The sequence below is a fragment of the Dreissena polymorpha genome, chromosome 3 (assembly GCF_020536995.1).
Source record: "Dreissena polymorpha isolate Duluth1 chromosome 3, UMN_Dpol_1.0, whole genome shotgun sequence".
NCBI lineage: Eukaryota > Metazoa > Mollusca > Bivalvia > Myida > Dreissenidae > Dreissena > Dreissena polymorpha.
The window spans coordinates 10504866-10531810 of record NC_068357.1 but is presented as its reverse complement, the minus strand read 5'-3'; the positions used below and the strand labels follow the sequence as shown (position 1 = coordinate 10531810).

General features: G+C 35.3%; 3 protein-coding genes and 1 long non-coding RNA gene across 6 annotated transcripts in view; 2 read left to right on the top strand and 2 right to left on the bottom strand.

The window, feature by feature from the left end:
- Window positions 1-1653: 1653 nt before the first annotated feature.
- Window positions 1654-3934, bottom strand: LOC127874314 (zinc finger protein 2-like). The gene is made up of 3 exons (XM_052418559.1): window positions 3801-3934; window positions 2971-3125; window positions 1654-2230 (listed from the first exon to the last, which is right to left on the bottom strand). The coding sequence occupies exons 1-3, from the start codon at window positions 3822-3824 to the stop codon at window positions 1951-1953; spliced, it is 459 nt and encodes a 152-aa protein (XP_052274519.1). The 5' UTR covers window positions 3825-3934; the 3' UTR covers window positions 1654-1950.
- A 2177-nt stretch (window positions 3935-6111) lies between these two features.
- Window positions 6112-26945, bottom strand: part of LOC127872975 (EF-hand calcium-binding domain-containing protein 11-like) — an 82484-nt gene continuing 61650 nt past the window's right edge. Inside the window, exons 7-8 of one of the 3 annotated variants that reach the window (XM_052416499.1) lie at window positions 8099-8985; window positions 6112-6864 (exon numbers count right to left, since the gene is read on the bottom strand). The gene's annotated coding sequence lies outside the window, so the exon portion shown is untranslated. Of the gene's footprint in view, window positions 6865-7699; window positions 8986-26945 lie in introns of those variants that run through there. The other 2 variants (XM_052416500.1, XM_052416498.1) reach the window with 2 other exon arrangements.
- On the top strand, window positions 12655-16551 carry LOC127872974 (uncharacterized). The gene is made up of 3 exons (XM_052416497.1): window positions 12655-12875; window positions 14248-14694; window positions 16143-16551. The coding sequence occupies exons 1-3, from the start codon at window positions 12791-12793 to the stop codon at window positions 16157-16159; spliced, it is 549 nt and encodes a 182-aa protein (XP_052272457.1). The 5' UTR covers window positions 12655-12790; the 3' UTR covers window positions 16160-16551.
- On the top strand, window positions 23723-26358 carry LOC127872976 (uncharacterized). Its single transcript, XR_008045872.1, has 3 exons — window positions 23723-23887; window positions 24449-24493; window positions 25179-26358. It is a non-coding gene; the product is annotated as an uncharacterized LOC127872976 (long non-coding RNA).

Here is a 26945-nt window from a genome sequence, read left to right as displayed (position 1 = left end):
GCAACCGATCTTCCAAATTCAATTTCGACAATGTAATTAAAACGTATTGCTTGTGGTATATAACAGACATAGTATATTAACATTGGTAGCGTATCTTTTATTCTGTACTAAACGGTCATATGACGGCAGTCAGTTAAAATATTCACAATTTTTCTGGGTAAGCGTGTTTACCAGTACTAAGCGCATATTCTCATTACATAACGTAGAACTACTGAACATGCATGAGAGATGATTTACCGTAAAACGGCTTGATCTCGGGATGTATTGACGAGCTGAATCAAACCCGCATCCTTGACCTGTTGTCCAGCAGTCCATCAACTGAGCTAACCGGCCCGGACAATGCGAATTGTATAAAAAGGATTTAAATATACATTTTAATATATTTTGTTTAAGTAATGATTCTTCAGCCTACCAATACCGGTACATTAACATTGTTTATCTAAGCTTTCTGAAATATTCTTACATGAGTAGACAATAATGTAAGTGTTGCATATGTCATTCATTTTATTTACCTCATAATTAATCCCTATTTTAACTAATAATGAATTAATCCCTATTTTAACTTATAATGACAGTGACCACGCGTTCGATTTGCCTGGAAGGAAGCGATTGCCCGGGCGTAAAAGAATTGACCATGTCGCCACAGAAAGAAACGCTGTTCAGAAAGGGGCGCTTGGGGTGCGTTGGGAGAAGGCCCGAACTAACTACAGCAAAATGCTACCAACCAAAAGAATGGGCATCGAGTAAAAATGGCTGTGCCAATATTTAGACTTTCCGGTGGAAAGCCTTAAAAAAAGTGTGCATTATTTTTGCACCGCCCTACATGTACAATGTTTCATTACACTATTCCATGTCCAATTGTCACTGCAGTTTTATGTATATGTTAGGTTGATCATATTAACAAAAATAGTATTAGCCCCACATTGTAAAATGTGTTTACCAACTTTCATATCCAAATCTGTTTTTATTGTAAACACTAGTTAAGTACTTTATTATTTGGTATTTACCATCTGTGTTAAATTGAGGAGGTCAATTTAGAATGTCTCTGTATAAACTACGAACGATTGTACTTTCTGATAATAACTGTAGTATGTCTGCTTAAAGTGTTAAATAATTATGAATTTGATAGGTTTGTTTAGAACTGTCAAACACATCTTCAATGTTGTTCTTCTATCCGCCAAAAAAATGAAACGTCCATAATACCTTCTCCCTTTGGTAAATGATGTGCTTGTTTTAACTTATAACTTCGTGGGTATACTTCACCTGATATTAACAAAACTTATTCATATGTGATATTTTTATTTCAAAGAGGACAGGAATAACATCGAACCATTTACTTCAAATTTGTGTACGTGTTAAGTGTTAAAGCAGTGTAAATTAGCATTCACCTTATCTTTATTAATTTTATTAATTGTGTCCTTTGCTAAATTATAAATATGTATAAGTATATTCAATAATGCATATTGTTATCAGCCTGTGTTAGTTATATATTAGGAAAAAAGTCAATATGTTTATTATTTCAATTCGTTTCTTTAATCACAACATATCATATATTTCAAATAACATGACATAAAACGGGTAGTATTTCAGAAGCATGTAACATAATATAATTCTCAATAACAAACTGACAAGAAGTTTTTTAAACATCCGACATATTATTGTAAATGTTTTTGTAATACGACCCCAAACAATATTTGAGTATTATTGGTTGTCAATTGCACAATATAACAGTAAATCACAGTTTCAAATCACATAAATCAATATATAAATGAGATTAACTTTAAATCACAGCTTTAAATCACATAAATCAATATATACGAGATCAACTATAAATCACGGTTTTCAATAACATTAAACAATACATATGATATCGATTAATGTAGAGGCAGTTTACATTAATTAACATAAAATGAAGAAACATAGCTTGTACTGTCTAGACACATTATATGTTTAGTGTTTTGTTGATTTTTTATGCCTGTAAAGGTTTGTGGCGTGTCGGTATTCTTTACCGCAATGGCAGGCATGCGCTGCACGACCCGCGTGCTGACTAGCAGTGTGATCCTGGAGACCCTGCTTTGACGTGTAATTCGCACCACACGTGTCGCAAGTAAAGTTTTCGGAATTTGCGTTGTGCACAACAGCCATGTGTTTTGTTACCTGTTGTCGGGTCGCAAAGAGTTTCCCACACTGGAAACATGCCTCGCGAGCCGCCTCTCCGTGAATATGATTTCTGTAAAAACAATAATATAGAGCGTTAGATGTGACGCGTTAGATATAGTCAGATTTTCAACAAGTCGCTTATTTAGCTTGTGCGCCAGCTATTTACATTTGTTACAACTGTTTGCTTGGAATTGACTAGTCGCCAAATGCGCGATCGCTCCGCCCACTAAGTTGTGTTTTCATAAAACGCTTATTCCATTACTCCGACAGTCTTTGTTTGTCGGACCATGTGGTCGCAATAAACGAAATCTGATTGATTATTATATGAATTTGATTGACAGCTGGCGAGTGGTCAATACCACTCACTGTACTCAAATGTGGCGTGTTCTGAGAAAACTGGGCAAAATGCTAGTGCGTAAAGTGTCATCCCAGATAAGCCTGTGCAGTCCGCATAGGCTAATCCGGGACGACACTTTCCGCCTAAACTGAATTTTCGCAAAGAAGAGACATCATTTAAACCGAAAATTCCATAAAAGCGGACTGCACAGGCTAATCTGGGATGACAATGTACGCACAAGCATTTTGCCCAGTTTTCTCAGAACACGCCACAAATAATTATCAATTATGAAATATGAATGTAAAACCCACAAGTTTATAGACATTTAACAACGAAAAAAATATCGATATTCATCGTACAATATATTCCCAAGAGGTACACGTAATACTATTTATAGAGTTGGTAGCAACTTGTCTTATGTATAAAAACACACCAACACATCGAGAGCTATTTCACAAGATGGTTTTAAATACCTGTGCATTTTTAGTTTATCCTTGTCAAAAAACATCTTCCCGCAACATCGGTATGGGGCTTGTCCTATGTGCTGTCTCATATGGCGGCTGTGGCCACTCCTGGACTGAAACTGTCGGCCACACTCAGTACAAAGACGCGTCGATTCCATATTCACCTGAAAATTTCGGTTTGATATTTGAAAACACATTTTGTTCATTATTCATTTACGCGTTTGCATGCTAATATTACATGAAAAGTTGTAGCAACACATAGCAAGAGGAATTAACAACTATGGGTGACATTTCAATGTTGCCATACTTTACGTCTTATACGTATGCCTAAATACCCACACATTTACACAAATACACACTCGCATATAAAGCTGCAACCTGTGTGATTACCGTGACGTACATGAGCTCATCAAAGATAAGTATCAAATGAGGATTCCTGTTTTCCTATTAACGGGAACCCTTTGATCATCTCAAAAGCGGGACCCATTTAGATCATACACAATTTTGGTTCATAAAACTGTTTAAGACAAGTTTTAGATGTCTTCTTTATACAAGACCGCTGTATAAACATCAAACGACTACTCGGTTACAGATTTTAAATATAAATATGTCTCTTTTTGTATGCGGGAGAGTTATTCAATAAGTGAAACCCAGCAAAGATCACAAATTACATGGCGAACAGCTCCCGCTAAGAAATTTGTTACCTGGTAAACTCGAGATTTAGAGCGAATTTTACTACGAAATAAACGCTAATCACTTTCTTGCTGATATGGCTGGAAACAGAGCGGCATTTAATAATTAAATACAAGTAATAAAGGGTATAAAACGGCGAAAAATACCTGTTTCGGCATTGACGTCGCCATCTTGATTGCCTTTAGATCATCACGTGATTACCTCCTCTGCTATTGCTGGAGGATTAAAAATCATTTTTAAGGGACTTTTTGATGGGGTATTGTTCGGGAGCATCACTGCCATGATTATCAATTCGTAATATAATCAGGTCATCAAAGTTAGCTTAGCTTCATAGTTATTCCCAGAAAATGTTGCATGGAAAAATCTTTGCAGGTACATCACGAAAATAGGTGACATCCCTTATCCACATGTTCAGTGGGTATACCCTGTCTCGATTTGATATTTTTATCAAATCTTTTAATAGCAACATATATGCCAAAATTTTATTTGAACAAATTGCGAACGTTTTTGTTTTTTCCAATTCTTGAGCACTTTTTGTGTGTATATGTTGCTCAACAGAAGATCTACCGATAAAACAGAAACTTGTTAAATGGTAAATAGAAGTTATAAAAAAGTTAAATTATCTTTCAGTTTCTCTAAATTTGTTCAGTGATTCGAATTTTCTTAGTTTAATTGACATCATGCCTATTGCAATCGAGTACTAGAGCTTTTCTAATGTAACCTTTTGACTCAAGGTAGACAACGCGTGTAGTATATATTATTTGCGGATGTGCATGGAACCATCGACTTTGCGTAGTTTAACATGCTGTAAATAAACAATTTTTACATGGATTTAATGGGAATGAAATAAATTGTTTGAGGTACATTGTTTATTGCGGCAATGTTTGAATTAATTCAGAAATTATTTTATTTGTTTCCTTAACCGCTTGACTGAAGGTAATTGGAGGATATATTTATACTAGCTGTGTGATCTTATAAGGTAATGTCACAAAGCCCTAGTTTGGCCGTTTTTGGGGCCAAAATTCGGCCCCATTCCCCCCTTAAAATAATATACTTTTTTTTCCCTATTTCAACTAAAAATTCCCCCCTCCAAAAAAAAGAATTTTTTTTTTTACTTTAATACCTATGTTGGCAGCTGGCATCGTGCTATGAACCTTTGATTACATGTATATTTATGTTAATTACATTAAAATATAGCAATTTTAAGTGTTGAATGGTTGGTGATAAGATCTTATAAAATTCCCCTTTTCGCCCAAAAAAACGCAAAATTCCCCCCTCTAAGGGCCCCGGCCCCAATCCCCCAAAGTGTAGCAAGAGCCCTGTGTCAGAAGTTGTGCGACTATGCTGGGAATTGAAAACAAGAGCAATGCATAACGGGTGCCACACTCGGCTACGGGTGCAGTTTTGAATAAATGAAAGCTTGTCAGATTTTTTTTTAAATGCTACAGTGACCTTGACCGTTGACCTAGTGACCCCAAAATGGGTGTGGCGTGTAGATCTCATCAAGGTGCATCTACATATGAAGTTTCAAAGTTGTAGGTGGAATCACTTTGATTTTAGAGCCAATGTTAAGGTTTTAGCACGACGCGGATGGCCAAAGTCAGACGACGAGCTGGCTATGACAATAATAATGGTTTTCTCCGAAAAACGCCGAGCTAAAAAATTATCCAAATATCAGTCTGGAATAATAATTAACTTCAAATTTTTAAACTTTCCTTAATACTGTATCATTGGTTTTGGAAACATTACTTTGTGAATAGATATATATGATCACAGACATCCATAAACCAAGGACAGCTGACATGTGACTAGAGCCGGCCTTGGACGGAGGCTGGAATTAATCTCAATCAATGCACCAATTAGGTTGTTGTTTACTAACCAAATGTAACCAAAGTATCTACGTCTGATACTGAACTGCTACTTGTAGCACAGTTAGCAATTAAGTTTGTTTCTGGATTCTCATTCTCAATCTGAACTTCTGCAAGTTCATGTGATTGCGTTCCAAGCTTTTGCTTACTGCCCCACTTCTCAGTGACATGTACTGTTCGCCGGCTTTTCCCCCTGTACACAGTTTTAATAGAATGAAGCTTTCGCTTCCGGATCATTGGCATGATGTTTAGTTAATTTAGGCTGATCACTTTATTATCCCATAATTATTTGTATTCTATAATTAAAATAACACAGACACGTATCTCCCGCGAACGCCGGTACGTCAGCATTATCAGACGATTGACTGTATAAGCGCCTTTCAGAAAGGTTCAATTTGCGGCTAGATAAGACTTGATGTAAAGCTGAAGCGCAATCGAACCACTCCAATAGCTTTTAAATGCTTATCACTGCGCAGACAAATTTAATTAAAAACAAGGGCTGTTTGTAAAATATGCATGCATCCCATATGGGCTCTACGTTGTAGTGACAGCCATTGTGTGAATATGTTTTTTGTCAATGTGACCTTGACCTTTGACCCAGTGACCAGTGACCTGAAAATCAATAGGGGTCATCTGCGAGTCCTGATCAATCTACCTATCAAGTTTCAACCGACCGACCGACATGAGCAAAGCAATATACCCCCTCTTTTTTGAAGGGGGGCATAATAATATCATTTGTAAAAAAGAACAGCGATATCTCGAAAATATTTATTCATAATACTACATAACCGGAAACTATATATTTTATATAGTTATTTTAAAAGTAGCACTAAACTGAATTCTCGTCATAGGTATCAAATTGTGCTTCAATCGTGTAATCTGCTTTAATTTATTGAAACCAAACATCCAGAGTTCATATTCGTTCGAGCATTTTAAAGGCAGGATATACAATCAGCTATGCAATAACGGCATAATTCCTCACACATGGAACACCATTGTCCGCCAAATGAACAAGCACCGTTTAGGGACGGCATCTTTTTATTAGTGTTGGCAGTAGTACTAAAATTTTACCGCAGTAGGAAAGGCATCTTTTATTATTAGTAGTAGTAGTCTAACAAGTCTAATAAGTTTCTACTACTAGTAGCTAATAAAACAGGATCAGGTGAAACCTAACCCTAACCCTTACCCTAACCCTCTAACCCGTCCATGCGCATTACAATACCATGCCTCGCTCCTTGTTGTGTTTGCTTCCACTTTAACTTTTTGTAACTTAGTCATAAATCCTTTTCGGCATTTTCATTTACAACTTCCGTCGGAGACTGTTTACTATTTTTGCCGGTACCTGTCAAAACGAAAAGTACTCTAAATAATGTCTTTTCTTCGGGTAAGTAGGAATTTTGTTTGTATATATTCGACAGTACAGAAGTTTAGTTTAGTTAACTGTGATTTTCTGAAAATGTCTTTAGTCTGAGTGAACACTTATAATGTCATCACCGGTAATAGAAGTAAACTGTCAAGTCAGTATCATATGGGCAATTTGGCAACAATGTAAGAAAACAAAAAATTTGCCGTAAAGAGACCGATACCGAAAGTTGGTCGTAGTTTTCATGATGGCGTCTATAAATCTCCACGCGAGAAATCGCATCGAAGACAAAATAATCATAAATGTTATTTAATTGTTTTGACGATGCAAAAGCTTACATAAAAAGAAATGAAATTGATACGAATAATCGTTACATAATTGGTTACAGCACAAAGAACTTTGGTTATTCAGGTTAATTCATTGTATTATTTTGTTCATATATCTAAACGTAATGATTTCTGTTGAAAGAAGCATAAATTAATTATTCTTCAAAGTTTAATTGATTGTTGTGGTTGTAACCAGCTGGCGTTTGAAAGAAACTCAAATATATTTGAATGAAAAGAGAAAAGAGAGACATGTTAATCATGACCCGAATCCCCCCCCCCCCCCCCCTATATATATATTTTTTTTTTAAGATTGTCTCACAAATGACCACCACACCCTCACACTTTACCCCCCCCCCCCAAATTATTTTTTTTTAACGGTTGAAAAACAAATATTTATTTTTATTATTTTATGTTTGAAATACTGTCCAGAAGAAGGAAGAAAAAGTAAAGAAGGAAGAAGAAGAGCAAAAAAGGAAGGAGGGAGAAATGAAAGAAGAACAGAAGAAGAAGGAAGAAAAAGTAAAGCAGGAAGAAAAGAGCGGAAGAAGAAAGCAGAAGAAGAGCGGAAGAAGATAGAAGAAGAAACGAAAGACGAACAGAAGAAGAAAGAAGACAAAGTAAAGAAGGAAAAAGAGGAGCAGAAAAATAAAACAGAGGAGATAATAATATTAGAAGAGCGAAAAAGGAAGAATGAAGAAAAGAAGAAAAAGCTATGAATGGAGAAGAACAGAAAAATAAGGAAGAAGAAAGATATATGAAAGGAAAAGAAGAACAAAAGAAGAATAAGGAAGAAATGATAAAAGACATTGATGGAGACAAATCAACAAACAGAGGAAAGAAGAGAAAAAATTAACAAGCAGACATTCCTGAAAAGAAAAAAAACAAACCATGTACGACAGACGAGGAGATGAAGTCGCTGGACAATGCGCGGGCAAAATTACAGGAACTTTATAATCGGGCAAGGACCCTGATCGCCGAGACCGTAGAGTCGAGCAGCTTCGTAAATGACGGGTACCTTTACGAAATAAAAACAGAGAGCAGAAATTACAAACTTTGAGTCAAAATACAAAGTGTAAATAAAACGGACTATGTGCTTCTTGTTGTTTAGACTATAGGTATGTATTGCTCTTATTTCAAATGTATATGTATGAAACTAATTATAGGTTAATTTTATTTCAAATATAAATTCATAGTTCATCAAACATAATATATGAATATCTCTGATAAACATAAAGTTGCTTTGTTTTCTTTATCTTGAATGTATGTGTCATATTGACATAGTCTATATTCAATTTATTATAATGTTGTTCTTGTGTATTAGAACAGTCACATAAGTCATAAAGTGTAAGGTAAAATGATATAAATACATGTTGTACATTTCATGGAAGTATTTGTCATTACAAAATTTTATGTGTGTTTTTTTTCATAACAGAATCAATGTTTTGTCAGAAAGTTATTTTGTTCATGTAATATCATAAATGTTGACAAATTTTTATTGTTACATTTATTCAAAAAACAAATTTCGGATAATAACATTATCAATGTTTTGTCATAAGGTCATGGTGTTCATGTAAATATTATGTGAAATCATAAATGTTGACAGGTTGTTTTTATATAATATATATTGCAACATTTATTCAAATAAATTTTTATGTCAAAGTAATTTATGTAATTTAAAAATAGTATACTTACCTTATAATTGATCTGTTGTTCACAAGAATTGGGACAATTCTTAGAAAGGTGAGGGTACTGCTAGGCCGTTAACCCACCCATTCTGTTATACAAAGCGTAACGTAAACAAACGCTCGTTATTAAATTAAAATGCTTATTATTAAAATAACTTGTTATTCACAATATGCATAAACATCATATTTATGTATTTCAACCGATGTCTATTGCTTAACTTACGTTTTTGTCATTGTATTTGTATAATATTGTTGTTAACGCTTGCATCTCATTCATTCATTAAATCCGCCATTTCATATAACGTTCATTGGTAGATATTTTTACTTTAACGGTCGTCACGTGTCATTGACGTCACGTCCGAAAAAGTATAAATAGCGGTTTCAAAAATAAACAAGTTTCAGTTTGGAATATTGATATGAAAAGTTAACATCTGGTCAAGATAAATTATTTAACATTATTATTAAACAAGAAACATAACTACAGAATAAGATGCAGGTACTGATATTTTATTGTTGATTGCATATGATATTTATGAATATATGCTTTTGTTGTAATAGAATTGATAAGGAAACTAATAAACTGCTGCGCCATGAGCGCATGATACGCCCGTCGTTCGCCAATGAAGTAGTAAGGTAATAAATAACCCTTTGAATCATTTTTTTACTTCAGTTTATTTAATGAAATCACGAAATTTTGACGAACAAAGTCGCATAACTCTGGAACGACAATTCAGAATTCCGTCAAAAATGAAAGGGGATCAGGGTTTATGAATATTAAGATTGTGTTAAAATTTGAAAAAAATCCATCGAAGGATATTTGAGCTACGGTAGGACATTCAATGAAATCACGAAATTTTGACGAACAAAGTCCCATAACTCTGGAACGACAATTCAGAATTCCGTCAAAAACGAAAGGGGATCAGGGTTTATCAATATTAAGATTGTGTTGAAATTTGAAAAAAATCCATCGAAGGATATTTGAGCTACAGTAGGACATTCAATGAAATCACGAAATTTTGACGAACAAAGTCCCATAACTCTGGAACGACAATTCAGAATTCCGTCAAAAACGAAAGGGGATCAGGGTTTATCAATATTAAGATTGTGTTAAAATTTGAAGAAAATCTGTCAAAGGATATTTGACGTAGCGTACGACATTAACAGACGGACGGACGGACGGACGGACGGACAGACGGACGGACAGACGGACGGACAGACGGACGGACAGACGGACGGACAGACGGACGCGGGGTATACCATAATACGTCCCGTCATAGACGGGCGTATAAAAATGAAAGTAAAAGTAGAAATTTTGAATTAACTCTTTGTTTTCTTTGTTATACGGCATAACAGAACTTTGTGGAGTTTGTGGGATGGCTTACAGTTCAAAGGCAATGTTTTGTATAGAGTAGACTGTAATAACAAACGTTTGATCTTGCCGCAGAAGCTTAGGTCTGAGATTTTCGATTCTTTGCACAAAAACAGAACTGCAGGACATTAGGGTAGAGATAGAACTATTGCTCGTATCAGACAAAGATTTTATTGGCCAAATTTGAATGCTGACACAAGACGCTGGGTCGCTGAGTGTGAACCTTGTGAAAGGCGCAAACCTGGGCCTGGTATGGGTAAATCTCCTTTGAAACAGGACATATCTTACCAACCATTAGATAGGATAGCCATAGACATAATGGGTCCCTTACCTACAACAACCAATGGTATGACATATATTATGGTAGTCCGTGATTATTTCACGAAATACACAGAGGCATATTCTTTGCCTGATCATACAGCCATTACAGAAGCTGACAGGCTAGTTACAAATTTCATATGTAGATTCGGAGTTCCTTCTATCATACATACCGATCAAGGTCCAGAGTTTGAGTCTCATCTATTTGCACATACTTGTAAATTACTGGGCATTGAAAAAAACAGAACAGTTCCATACAATCCAAAATCAGATGGAATGGTAGAGAGACATAATAGAACAATTCAATCACTTCTGGCAATGTTTGTGAATGAAACTAGAAATGACTGGGATGACCATTTACCTTTCATAATGTTGGCTTATCGCTCATCTGTTCATGAGAGCACTAAATGTTCACCAAATTTACTTATGTTTGGTAGAGAATTACTGCTGCCTACTGACATTATGTATAGTACAAGAGAAAGTCCCAGCAACTTTACTTGTCTTTCACAGTATGTGGAATGGCTCCGAAATACAATGAAAAATGCCTATGAAAAGGTTGCTGAAAACCTACAGCGAGCAGCTGAAAGACAAAATAAAGCATATGCCAGGGGTTTAAACCCCAGAACATTTCAAGAAAATGACATGGTATGGCGCTGGTATCCACCAAATGCAAAAGTAAAATTAGGTTTAGGGTGGGTAGGGCCATATCAAGTATTGAGAAAGGTAACTGATGTCACCTATCAGATCCAACATGTCCATTCCGAGAAAATACTGGTGGTCCATGTAGATCAATTAAAACCTTGTCTTTCTCCAAGTCCACCCCATGATATGGAGTTAAGTTCTGTGGAAAATGAGGAGGAGGTACATCCTGATGATTCTATGAAGATTCTAGAATCAGATACACAGAAAGTTGATGATTAAAGGATAGAAAATCCTTATACTACCAGAGCAGGGACAATAGTTAAGCCAATGAAAATATTTTCTCCCTAGTTTCAGAAAATTTAGGCTAAAGTAAATAGCTTTCCTTAGTTTAACAAATAGTGTATGTAAGAAATGGTGTATATACCCCGGTAATGTGATTATTAGATTGTCTTTAAATTTCTAAGTTAATTAGAAATAATGATAGCATATTTCTTGTTTATACAAGGAGAGATTTATTATCTATTTCAGACTTGTTCATCTGTTGATACATGTCGGTTTGATTGGTGAAACATATTTTTGTATTGATTTAATAATGATTTGGTTGACAATAAGTTGCATTGTGTGGTCTATCTGTACATAGTCAATATATTGTAGCTTGTAATTGCATTTAAAGTTAGAATGTTACACCGATAACTTCTATTAGATGCAGTTATTTGATTGTAGGGGTCAAAAGGTTATATAAATTACCTTGACCTTATTATAATTACGGTATAAAGGTAGTAGCTTGTAAATTGCACTTCGTTTTTGTATTAGTTATTTCTCGACTATTTGCTAGTAGGTAGTTTTGACATTGTATCTGTTAACCTAAATGGATTCATTGTTTCACAGATTTAAAGTTGTAGTGTTGTTGATTGTCGTAAAATGTTTATGCTAGGGAGAATATAAATTATCTCCTACATATTTTGTTGGTAGTTATGTAGTTGTTAATTTGCTTACAAATGTTTACAAGAGAATTTCACTAGTAGAAGTTAAGACAGCAGTAAAAATATGCAAGACATATTTAGAATTTTAGAAAATGGTTAGTTGAATGTATTATCATTTATTAAAGTAATTAAAACACGTTTCTTTTACAAGAAAAGTTAAAAACAAAATAACAACACATTTTCAAAGTTTGATTGATCGAAAACAATTTGAACAGTACTCATATTTGAAAAAAAAAAATGACAATTCCTACACATCATTTAGAATGGCATAGAGTATTAAATGGTAAAATGAAATTCTACTGAGGTCATTTCAAACAGTATTATAAAGCAATTTATTCCTTTAAGAATAAATTATATTATTTAAGCAATTCAGCTGTTTCGTCGTCTATTTGTTTACATATCACATTCGGAACCCTCGGTTTTCATTGTCTAAAGTTATTGACGGGTTTGATGCTTATCTTGTTCCATAGCAATAATTTAGAGACCATATTTAAACCAGTCTGATTACTTCATCCGGTAACGAGCATTTGCAGTCAGACACATTTTCTTGGTTTGAAATTGAATCGCTTGTAATCGTATACCATGTCGGGCAGAGGTCGTGGTAGGAAACGCCGGGCGCAGGAGGCATTACCACCCATCGATGGACCCACAGATTCGGGGGAATCGGGTAATAATCGCAATGTAATCGATTTCGAACACATTATTGCTCAGTCTGGCATTGTGCAAGATATTAACACGGCTGGGTGTGGCTCGGTGGGAAACACTTTACCACCATTTGATCACCCTGAACGTCCATCCATTACACAGTCCGTTGTACCAAACACACCTTTCATGCAACAGCCCCTAATCGACAGTCCTGCTATTTCAAACACCGCTGCATTGCAGCAAGTCCGCCTTTCAAACGACGATCTAGCCATCCATGTACCAATTCAAATTAAACAACAAATAATTTGTGGAGAGTATATTAACTTGGCAATCCTTCTAAAAGGAGGAATTGAGCTGAATGCTCTTTGCTCAGGGGGTTATCTGATCATCAATTCAGAAGGCAAGTTAGAAACCAAACAGTCTGAGTGCAAAGACAAGATCATGTCCATTGAAAAGTGGACCGATGCCTTTTTAATTTTTTTATCCATCTACTTGAAGGCTCATCCTGATAAAACATCGGAGTTACTTCACTATGCGTACACAATCCGTGAATATGCAGTCCGCCAAGGCGGTTCAGCATGGAGGACGTACGATGAACAGTTCCGTCTCCGCCAAGCTCAGACCCATGCGTCTTGGGGCTGCATCAACAATGACCTGTGGTGGCGCCGCATCTCGTTGAGGGAAAATGCCGCTCGCACATCAAATGCAAACCCGAGATACACTTGCAATGATTTTAACAAAGGCAGATGCTCTTGGCCAAATTGTAAGTTTGCCCACCACTGCTCCAGTTGTGGTGCATCACACGCAGAGATGAACTGCCCAAACCATTCACAAGCTCAAACTTCATCATCTCAAAGACAAGCTTTTGGAGCACAATCATGGAAAACCCGGTTTAGTGGCGTCTAACCCATTGTCACCAAACTCTGGAATACAGTATCCAGCAATAAAGGTCGACACAAGTGCCCGGAAGCTTATTATCACCCTTAATGTTTTTAAAACTAATCAACATGGCTTGCCCATACAGGTCAAAATTCCATGTGAACCTTCCCCACCTTGCCCGCTAGAAGCAATTCAACGTTTTTTGGCACGTCGCCCAGCAGTGTCGGGTCCTTTCTTTTGTCATGCAGATGGAAAACCTGTGACAAGGTACTAATTCAATGCTGTACTTCAGAAGTGCCTTTACTTAACAGAGTTTTCCAGCTCACATTTCAGAACACATAGTTTCCACATTGGCAGGGCAACAGACTAAGCAACACAGGGTGTCACAACAGAGGCCATTATGGAATTGGGCCGCTGGAAGTCTACTGCCTACAAATCTTACATCCGTTAGAAAATAACACACCCATATATTCGTTTGTGATAATTTGTGTACCATTATCGTTTATTCCTTTTAGATGTGTGGGTAATAGGCGATTCCAATCCATACTGGGCGTCACAACTCTATTTGACGGGAAATGTACCAAGGCTCGAACAGCAAGTTGCTTGGCATTGTTACAGGGGAGCAGGCTGGGGGGATTTGCGCAAGGAAATTGAAATGGCGGTGTTATTTAACAACGCCCCTAAGGTTGCTGTCATCCATCTGGGTGGAAATGACCTCAAGGTTCCCCTTAAGGACCTCTTAGACATCATGTGTGCTGAAATCCGCTACCTCCGGGATGCCTGGCCTGAGACAATCCTCATATGGACCGACATCCTGGACCTGGGTAGCTGGGATCTACAAGACAGACGCAAGATGAGGAGAGTCAATCGCTTCGGTCGTGTGGAGGTGTCGTCCACAGGCAAGTCGGACTACTGGCTGCCGGACATCTCCGCCGACGAGCAGGGTTTTTTCCGCCCGGATGGTGTGCACCTAAATACTCTGGGGCTCCATTTTTATCTTGATGGTCTCACTGAATTTGTAAAGAGAAATCTGTTGCAAGGAATGTAAATTTCTGGGGAAATTGCTTTCACCAATTTTGTGGCGGAAAATTTACATTGGCCGAGAGTCAGTCGGGCTGGGTACAGTAATATACTTTCACTGAGCTGTTAATGTATACTAGTACTCACATTGGGACCTGTGCACCCTCTTACAATCGGTCGTTTATCACGGTGGTTTGAGGGAACCACAGTTGGGCAAAAACATCAAGGGTTTCACTATAGGCTTCATTTTTCATTGGGCTTGTCTCACCGGCTCCTCTGTGTCGCCAATCAACAGGGAGTTATGGTTAGGCAGTTGGGCAGAAAATAATAAACTATAATGTAATTATATATATAATTCTGTGGGTTATATTGCATATGAGTCGGTGTTAATGCACGACACATGTTGTGTCTCAACTTTGCTACACTGACTGTTGTCCGTCATCCCAATTGCGTGGGGCGAGTTGCATTGCGTCGTTCTGGTGGCCCGGGACTCGCCCACAGTACTTGGCGACCCGGATTTTGCGTGTTGCGTTTTCTTGGGTTGTTGCGTTACCCACTATTAACAGTTGCTAGCCAAATTGATATATTATATGCATTTTATTAAGAGGGAACTCTTGTTGCTCAGCCCGGCTTGCTCTCGGCCATGGAGACCTCCCGACCTCTGACTATAGTCGAGTCCTTAAGACATAATCATATAGTCAGTAACGTAACACGGCCTTTTCATCCCACATATTACACACTATTAACATGTTCTTAAATCTTTGTATGTTGTTGTTGTTGTACCATCTTTGGATGGCCAAAACAAATGAATAAACTCGTGTAAGGGTTCTAAGTCTTTATTTCTGAATTCTCTTTAAATAATTATTTAAGATTAGCAAATGTTGTAATCACATATAACATTTAGGGGAACTTAATATGGTGTTTCTATCAACATATTTTATGGCTTTGTGGTGCTGTGTGGTACGGACATGCCTAGGACTTTAAGGTCCAACTATGGAAATTATCCTGAATATTTACAATCGTCCAGCTCAGGAAACCTAATAGTTTTACTCTTCCATTAATTATGTTCATATAAAGTTTATATTCTGTAAAGATATTTTGGGATGCTTATTATATTTATCATTTTAAACTTGAAAAGCTTAAGTTAGCACTGTAATCTTTACTCTCCGATAAACGCTTCTTATAAGGGACATGTCGTGCTTATGTGTTTTATAAAGGGATGGTTATCTCTTTTTAATAATATGACCAAAGTATTGCCTAGAATTTATTCTACGATGGGAGCCAGCTCAGAGGTTTACATGCTCCCAGGCTGAGAGATAATTCGGGTTGATCAGAGAATAAAGTTTATGTTTTAACTTAATGTATTTAAATAATTCTTATATATTTACAGATTTGCAATGTCGCTAGATATTCTAGACGGGGTCGAAGAGGAAGTTTCGCTCTTCAATCATGAAGAAAGGCCAAACTGGCCTATGACACCAACGAAGTGTAATTCGTGCGATGCCGGCCCGTACAACGGTCACAGTTCATACCAGAGGCACTGGGCCATGAAGCACAATGCAACTGTGACTATTTAAAGTGCATAAATATCCGGGTCAGCTGACATCCAAGACCATCCCGAACATCCATTATATGGATCCTAAGGGCATCCTACCTTATAAGGTAGATCATAGGCAACGGCTGCGCCAGAAGAGGAAGCAGACAGAGGTGGCCCCAGACCTAACCACCGAGCGAGCCGATTGTCGGGATGAAGAAACCACCTTTGATGAAGAGCGAAACGTTACAGGGAAAAAATTCAAGACAACTTAAAGAACAATATTTAAATTAAAACATCAGTCACTGTGGGAATTATGAACAGTGAACAGTTTTGAAATGTTGATTTAAAAAAAAAATATATAATGGAATTTTCATGAAATAATTATATCTAAAGTTTTAAAAATGTGTTTAAAATTAGGGCTGTCACGATTCACCGGTATACCGGTATATCGCGGTGCATGTCGTGAAAAAAATCGCACCGCGGTACGGCATTGCCGCACCGGTTTTTTTAATATAATTATATTAGCACATATATAAATACATTACGTAATTATTTTGATATAGATATCGTTTTGAAAACTGTAGAGCGATTCAAAAGGGCTAAATAAATAATCCGTTAATATCCAGGTCAAGCAAGCGCTTCCACTGGTAGATGTTTAACTTTCAAGTTTAAAATACGGCGATGTATAGGTCCGTACCTTTTTTGGAATTTGGGTTAGATTTCGTTTGCAAATAAGCTCATAATTAATTAATTATCCAAAAGAGGTTTACTCTATTTCTTATTTTCTTTCTTTAGAATATCGATCGTTCAAAGCATGGCACTTCCAAATCATGTTATCTTAAGATTATGAATAAGTCGAGGAAGAGTCAGAACGCTACGGATTTTCAATACTGGGCCTGCTGACTCCGCATTTTAAACATGCCCTTGAAGCGTTCGATTTACACAGGTCGTAGTCACAGCTATTGTAAACAACATGGCGGACATTTTAGAAAAAGACGCGAATAACAATAACAATAACAATGACTACTTCTATCAAGTTTATTACAGTGTCTTTTACAGTTTCTAGTCATACTATGATACCAGTGTTTTCTGATTATTGAGTTTAATAAAGTTTGTAAACTTTTTTTTTTACAGATACATATTCTGTAAAAAATCGCGGTACGTACCGCGATACAGTGTTGCCGTACCACGATATACCGCGGTACGCTCACGGCGTATCGTGACAGCCCTATTTAAAATGTTAATGATATTTTACTGGAAATACTTGTGTGATATTGATGTTAAAAATGTTTTTTACATTTTTATGGAAGTACAATTGTTATAATGGTATAAAGCAAGAAAAACTTAAAGCTTTGTTTTAAATTCATAAGTAAACCCACATTTGTTCTGTTATTATCTGTATTTGATCAAGCGACAAGTCATTTTTTTTTTCTTCATTTATATTCCTGCTTTCATTGGTATTGATAAAATTAATTAATTAATTTTAGTCTTAAGGTAGGGGAAGTGTAGCAGGAATGATTTTTACATTACAGTCTTATATAATTTAGTATTAAATCTAGTCTTTACTATTTAGATTAACATTCTATTATCAGTCTACTATTGTTATATATTATAGATCTTATTCTGCAATTGTTTCCAGTTATTGAACTAAGGTTGTCTAAGCCTGTGTACATGTTGAATCACTCGTGCATTTTATTTAATACACAGCAGGGCTGTTTCACAACTAAACTAGAGTTACTATAAGCTATAAACCCTTTTAGTCTATATTGGATAATTTAAATATCTATTCAATGTATAGATTACTTTTGTATGGTCCCTCTAACATTAGGCAGTTGCCGCCTTTTTGTGCATGAGATTCCCATGCTTGTCTCTGCCAAAAGGGTATATAAGGCTTTGGATTTTTGAAATTGATCGCCGAGTTCAAGAGACACCCAAGGTAACTTTTACCTAAGTCGAGAACGGAGCCTTTCCCTCCCCTTTAAATAGTAAATTGTTTTCAATAATTAGAAAGCTAAATTCAATTAAATAGGACTTGTCAAATAAGTTTAGATTATTTCATTAAATTAAGTATTTAAAGTATTTATAAAACAGTGATTATGTTTAACTTGTGTTTATATGGAACAACAGAGAATCTAAATAAAAATGTGTCTTGCATAAAGGCGTTTTGGTTGTAAACAGTATTTACGAAGGGAAACTGGTTACACTCCTGCCAAATACATTTTGTTTAAGGATGGCAGGGCTCGAATTTAACTTTTTTTCTACTTGCAAAAAATTGAGAACAGCTTTAATACCAACTCGCAAAATCAAAAACATAAAAAACCTTTAGTACTATTTAAACAAAATAAAAGTACTTAACATGTATATACATTTTATTTCTGCAACCATACAAAGATATCAGTTCCTTCGACCATAAGGGCCCACATCAGGTTGATTGACCATCTTCATCTACAACAAGTTTTAGTCTTATTTTAAGTTATTTTTCCCACTTATTCACTGTTTTCGTAGCAGGATTTAAAATCCTTTTTTTTCTAACTAAACGGTTAACTTTGCTTTATCTTTTGTATTATGTATATTTTGTATAATTTCCGTTTGTGGGAATAAAGTGACAAGTTATTTTTCGCTTCAATGAACATGTGTGAATAGTCGACTGTTTCACTTCCTTTGTACCAATACCATCCGCGTATCTGTATATACCAGTCTACATACAAGGTGCGCGCTTCCGCATAAGGATATTTGGGCGTTCTATAAAAGACCTAAGATTTAGTGATCATGACGTCGAGCAGCATTATACCTACTCATTTCTTTTCACTATTTATTTACTCGCAAAAAAATACCAGTGGCTTAAAACTTAACTCGCAATCGGTATTTTTAACTCGCATTTTGCGAGTGTGCGAGTGTTAATTTCGAGCCATCCAGGGTGCAAATTCCAGAATATATGGTATAGTCCTTAAAAACAATTTAGTGTAGGGTAATTGTTTTTGTGCATTGCAAATTTCCTCATTGATATCTTTACATCCTTGGAGTTTCATTTTGAAGTCTTGAGGTTTATCTGATATACATTGTATAGCCTTGAAAAGTTACACCATACAAAAAAAAGAAAGAAGTGTCTTATTAAATTTCTATTACATCTAAAATACATCTAACAAAGTATATAACTATAGTTGATATGATCTTGTTTTTCTAATTTAAATTATTATAAAGAGTTATTATAAAGATAAAACTACATGATTTTGCCCTATCCAAATGTCGCCAGCCCTATTTTCAAAACGGCAAAAAAAACACTGCAGACTTTCAGAGCGGTGCGATGTACCGCCCCGCTGGCCAGGATCAGGAGGGTCAACCTGCCATTTGAAAAAGAAACATACAAATGATGACCACTTTCTTCCATGTGGCAGCGGTACTTTGGAAGTGTACATGAACTTATCAAATGGAATTAAAACCAAGGACGCAATTGACATATTAAACAACGCCATGAACAGCGAAGTTAGCGAAAAAGTCTCAACAGAAGTGCCTATTAAACCAAAAGGAGGCGAGTTATATTTAATGGACACGGACGTATTACCAAACAGAAAAGACGCTTTTTATGACATACACTTTTGGAGACATGACGGGACGAAGCAATACACAAGAACTGCGGACCAACCTAAAGTTTTCAAACCAATTTACAAGATAAGGGACAAGTCAAAAAATGATCAAGGTATTTCAACGGCGTTTCAAAGACTTACTTATAAATTAATTAATTCTGATAGATTCATGTTGATTTAGTATTTAGATGACGAAACTAAACTAAAACCAACTCCACAGGGAAATAGTAAATCTTCAACAACGGAATTTGCACCAACTAAGCTGTCAGTAATAGACCAAATTAAGTAAGCAATTGGACCAAATTAAGTAAGCTATTGAAAACAATTAGAAATCTAAGAAAATATTCAGCAAAATATGCCACTCATCTAACATGAAATATTATTTAAAGAAGGAGCAGGTATGTAGTTAATTTGTATGCAATACAAAAGGTTTCTAAAGATGTTCCATATACTGTAAAATGGGGAAATATAGAAAATATATGTGTAAAAGAATAAACTGTTTATACTGTATGCTTAGGTGTAATAATAGTCCTTTCTTCCTGTTTTCAATTGATTTATTTCAAATTTCTAACAAACCCATATTTTGTACGCACACAGTCATGTACAAACAGAATATTACGCTAGTCAATTGTTCCAAGAGTTTGTATCACTCGAGTGGCTTGTGTGATGACATATCACACGAGAGGCGGAGCCTTCAGCGTGATGCGAAATAGCACTAGCCACGAGAGCACGATATGTTGTTATGATGTTATATGTTATGATGTTGAAACGATATGCACTTCCTCTTCTATCTTCCAAGTCTTTATCGAAACTTAGTTTAAACCACAATATTTTATTGTATTCCTATAGAAAGATGCATTTATGCATGATAAACACACACTCCAAAATACGTTTTGAATTCGTTCTATGTTTTTAACAAATAGTTTACTGTTAAAAACCACCACGTACGACATGTCCTTAAATTCCAGAGAGTTAAGATAAAACCATTGTGTTTCGTCCCAGAAATGACGTCACACGACGTACTACGTAATATTTTTCCTAATATAAAATATTTCTATTTTCGGTGCGCGTAATGTGACGTCATTAAATGGGTTGAAGTAGTCCGGCTAGTATGGTAATACGGAATTGGAAACAGCGAGTAGCGTAATACAGGACTTTTTATTTCAACGATTGACACAACCTGTATTTTGTAATAAGCATTAAACAGGTTTATAATAGACATCAACATTATTGCAGGAACCATTCAATATAAATTTATTCAAATCTGCAATGCACACATGGACAAACCTTCATTATTCCATGCACACACATTTATCCAAACAGGCAAGACACACATGGACAAATCAACATTCATCCATGCATGAATGGACTTGGATTAACAAAATTTATTATGAATATTATAATTGGAAACAAAATATGAACATTCAAGATTGTGACTCACAGTTAAACAGAATAATTTGTGCACATGGAGTGTAATATCAAACGAATGTGTCATATTGCAGGAGTTCATCGTACTGGAATGCTGAATACCACTAGACACATACATGTCAATGAGTGTTTGGTGGACATAGTTATGTGAAATTTATTAAAGTGCATCAATTGTACAATGTTTTAATTAAATTAATGTTCGTTCAACATTCATAACAAAATCATTGACTAGTCTTCATCTTGTTAGCTTTTGATAGGTATTGAATATTAATAGGTTCTTACATTCCAACACGTGTGATATAAATTGAAAATTTTCAGGGAACATTTTATTTATTTATTTTAATCAGCATAAGAGTGACAGTATGGCATGAGATGAAACAAAAATGGTTAACCAAACGCAAGCATTGACCCTTCAGGCAAAGTAAACAATTTTCTTCAATATTATGCTTATTTGCTACAATTAGGTTCCAATCTTTTCAATTGGATTTTTCCAAGATGATTCTTATGTTCATCTATCATATTCCAATGTTGATGACAATCCTGACATGTTTTGTACATGTGGCATATACTACAGTATTATACATAGTATTTCCTTTATGGCCACTATTGATGTTTCCAATGTCAAATGTTGCCATATGCTCCTTTTTAGATAAATGATAAAACCTTTCATGCATTTCATTATTCAAAATGTAACTGACCCTTTACTTTCAGAAAATACTTTGGAAAAAACTGAGAGCAAAAATAACAAAGAAATATGTACATTTTTCTTTAATTCTTGACATTGACTTAAGCTGTCCAATGTGAAACTACTTGACAGGTTTCTCTGTTTATTTTGATGCAACCTTTTTGTTTTCTTAAACACACATTTTTTTTACATAGACAGACCTGAAAACCTCTGTCAACATTATGAAATATTACAGAATCATAAATATACATAGGAAAGCTAGTAATTCCAAACAACAGGCTAGTTAGGATGAAAATGTAAAATGACATAGACATTGGGTTTGGATGAGACAAATGAGGATGACCAGACCGGATGACCAGAGTGTACAAGACGACAATGACCCTTGGTATCTTTGACCAGGGTCATCATTTCAACCATGAAGGTGAATTCTGGGAATATCTAAGTCTTAGCATGCAATTACCACTTCCTGATGATTGCACCAATCTACTAGAAAGCATTCATGCACAAACCCAATTTGTAACAGAATTAATGGAAGGGATGATGCAGACTTTATCTTTAAGGTTTTAAATAAATTTGAAAAACTAAGTCTGAATGACATGTTAATTCGATTTATTTCATTTACATATATATTTAAGTTGCATTTAATTGCTCCAAAGTAATGTAGATTTTGAGTGAACGCAAGTACAGAAGATTAAAAAAATCAACAGACAAAGGGGACATATGTATGTATGTATGAAATGGTTTTGGTAGGTAAGTAGGTGGTGTAAAAACAGTGCATTCATTTACAGCTATGTGTATTTCAATTGCTAATTATTTATTAAGATCACAGTTGTGAAACAAATTTTCTTAAAATAAAATTCATTTTAATTATTAAATACTTACCTGCTATCCCTAGCTATACCTTTCAAGGTGGGTTAGCTTCTCCAGAAATCTTCCAAGCGCCTGAATTCGGCAGCCTCTCTAACTGAAAACAGATCGGGTTAAACATAGTACAATGTAACCTAACCTGAAATCATGAACCGCAAATCATCTTACTTTTCTGGAGACACACCGTGCAGATCGCCATTTTTTATCGGCTTAAAATTTTGACCTTTTTTTTCGATTCTGCGTGGTGGACTTGGGTTTGAAATTGATGAATTGTATAATTTATTGTTTCTGCTTCATTCAGAAATGCCAATAGAACACAAGGAGCTGTGATGTTGGCCCAGATGGATGTGAGATATATTTTCTAAGCCGCAAGACAGGAGCTGCTGATGCTATTGGATATGAAAAATTGTTTGATTTTTGAAGGTGCTCAAAAGACTTCATGTTGTGTATCCCAACTTGCATCGGTAGATGAAGCTGGACCATGTTCGTCAGGGACTAGTTAGTATTATAAGTGAATTTATTTCATATTTCACCAAATGCATACATGTACATATTCAATTCATCCCTATCATGTGTAGCATTTCATATCACTGTTTTTTTTTTCAAAAGTAATAAATTGAAACATTGAAATATCACTTTCCAATTGAATGAAACATCACTTATGTTATCCATGTAATTGTGTGAGGTCACAAGCTAGTTAAGTCAATTTCACACCAATGTGCAGGTATGAAAGTGAAGTATACATTTTGCCAAAACTATTCAAAATATGAAAGTTTTGTAAGTACATTTCAACAGGTAAATTTTTACAAAAATTCCTTTGTAAATTCAATGAAGAAAATGAAGAATTTTAGCATGTGAGTTAACTTCTTGTGAAGATGAACTTTGTTTATTACAGGAATGCATTTATTTAAATTTCATTATTTTTTATTAAAAACTAACTAATTGTTTGATATGTGAAGGTGCTCTTAAGTCATGTGACTGCCAACAAGAAGTGGCAGATTTAGCTGTACCATGTTCTTCAGGGACCACATACAGTGAGTACTATAAGTCAATGTATTTCATCAAATGTATTCATAATAAGTTCATGCCTTTTTCCCTCTGTATTTAGCCAATTTCCTTACACATTTACAGTGCTATGTGTTATTTTAAAATACATTTAGCTAGAATTCTTTAAAATTTTAGCTGAATTTTAACATTAATAATCTTCCAGCTCAATTTTCCTCAGAACTGTCCGAGCTAAGTTATTTACACAATGCCCTGGTTAATGTTTATGTGTAGCATCTATATATCACTGTTTTTACAACAAGTAATAAATTAAAACATGTGATTTGACTTAGTAATTTTGTTGATGTAAACATGCAACATCTTCATATCTCTATCCAATTGAACCATCACACATGTTATCAATGTAATTGTGTGAGGTCACCAACCATTCCTCTAGATGACATGCATACCTATGTGGTTGCATTTGTGGCTAGTTAGGTCAAGGTCCATGTCAATGTGCAGGTATGAAAATGAAGAACTAGTATAATCATTGCAAACTCTTTCAATGAACTTTCAGGATTCTAGTACATGTTCAAATACTTGTTTTACAGAGACCAAATCAATGAAAGTGGCCACAATCAACAGAAGCAAAAGAGGTAAACAATTATTGAATATTCACAATTATTTGTATTATAGTATTATAGTCATTGTTTTTTAATGCAGTTGTTATACATACAGTTGTATGTGTGATTTGTTTTGTACATTCAATACTGTATGACAAAGGCATACATGCATATAACATAACACTAAGTAGTAAAAAGTGTAATTCACCAAAATGTAAAGAATTTATTAATTTGTAATCCATAATGAACGCTTGAGAAATATTTCAATGCCAGAAACATTTTGATAATCAACAAATACATTTTTCATGAAACTGAAGCAAGGATAACAATATAGAGAAGATTAACAACAACAACTAAACTTGTGTTATTCAATGTTAAAAAAAGCATTGGTACTGATGCAGGTAATAAACAATATACATGTTATAATGTCAATATGACAAATGTAAACTTGCAGTAACAACATGTGTCTTTTCTTTGAATGGTTGTCAATATAAATTTTTATGTGTCGCGTTCTGAGAAAACTGAGAGACGACTAATATGTGATATGCGTGAAGTAAACATATTTAAGAAACTTAAATAAACATATTTAAGAAACTTTCAGGGCTGAAAACTGTAAAATCGATTTAGTAGCATCAACATTTACACGCTTTTTTTTTTTTTTGCATTGATAACAAAAAACCTAATAAATTTTAATTAAGTGTTTTGTTATTTGTTTCAGCTAGGACAAGTGTCAACAAATTGGCAGAGGAAAACCTTAAGGCTGAAAAAAAGAACATCCATCTACAACAAATTAATCTGCGCTTGAAGAATCAGTTGCTACTGGCCCAACTGAAAGTTGCTAAGTTAAAGGCCCAAAAAATCGAGGAAGAAATTCAAATGTTAAAAGCTTCAAGTAATGAATGTTAAATCTTCAATCTCAAATGATGCCATCCAAATTGTTATTATTAATAAGTTGCCTGAAAAAATCGGTATCTCCTATAAACCTCCATTTCCAACAAACCCTCTAGAGGATTTTCTCTGTCAAACAATCTTCTATGCGGGACATTTACGACGTTTTCAAACAAGATATTGGCGTAACGCATAACGCGATCGGCCATCTTGGAAGCTTAAATAATTATTCTAAGAATGCCCCTAAGCATTCTTAGAATTTTAAATAAAATTCTTTATTCTTAAGAATTTTCTTTCGCAAATTGAATTGGTAAATAAGACTTAAGAAATTTTTCTTAGACTTAAGAATTTTCTTTATTCCTAAGTCTAAGAATTGCTGAAAGAATTGTTGGTGAATACGGGCCCTGTTAAGAAACAAAACCTTAGGGATAAATAATTAGACAAAAGCATATTTCATGGGTGTTTGATCATTTCATAATTTGTTGTTTTACCTTAAGAAACATTATACAACCACATGCTGGACGCGAAACTTCTCGGGACATTGCCACTCAGTCACACATTCGCGAACAATGGGTTGAGGACGGGCTACACTGATACTAGCAAGGGCTGTTGAACAATGGGTTGAGGACGGGCTACACTGATACTAGCAAGGGCTGTTGAACAATGGGTTGAGGACGGGCTACACTGATACTAGCAAGGGCTGTTGGCATTAATGTGACGAAAAACTCACAAATGTACATCAATTTAAAGCGAATTGACCAAAAAAGGCAGTACCATTCCAGGGAAAAGAAGCCTCATGAATACAAACAATCTCGATACTTCCTACAGAAAATAGTCTCGAATTGACTGCTGTTATAGGAGTCCCTGTACTCTCGTCAGCCGTCAACTTCATGCTAGGACCATTCATATGGCATTCAATACTAAACGTGTTTTAAAATGCCTGTGTGTTTGCTGCGAACAATGTTAACAAGATTGTTACGTGCCATAGGTCTTAAACAGTACTAAATGATTTTGATTGGATTCTCATATTGTTTGCTGTAATTTTTGACAGTATATGAAAATAAAGTTATTGTTCAACACTGTTTTAGGGGGCATCAGCCTCAGGCCGTGGAGCTCTTTTTAAGGTAGTTTAAATTACCTATTACAGAAACAGACATGTTACAGGGTATTAATGAATAATCACTTCATAACCTATTTAAACAAGATGTGTTTGTGAAACACAATGTCCCCCTATATGATGTTTGACCTTGTGAAGGATGACCTTGACCTTTCACCACTCAAAATGTGCAGCTCTATGAGATACACATGCATGCCAAATATCAAGTTGCTATCTTCAATATTGCAAAAGTATTTATATAATAAGCGATTTTGGCTACATTTATTTGACCTCTGACCTTGAAGGATGACCTTGACCTTTCACCACTCAAAATGTGCAGCTCCATGAGATGCACATGCATGCCAAATATCAAGTTGCTATCTTCAATATTGCAAAAGTATTTATAAAATAAGCAATTTGGGCCACATATATTTGACCTCTGACCTTGAAGGATGACCTTGACCTTTCACCACTCAAAATGTGCAGCTCCATGAGATACAC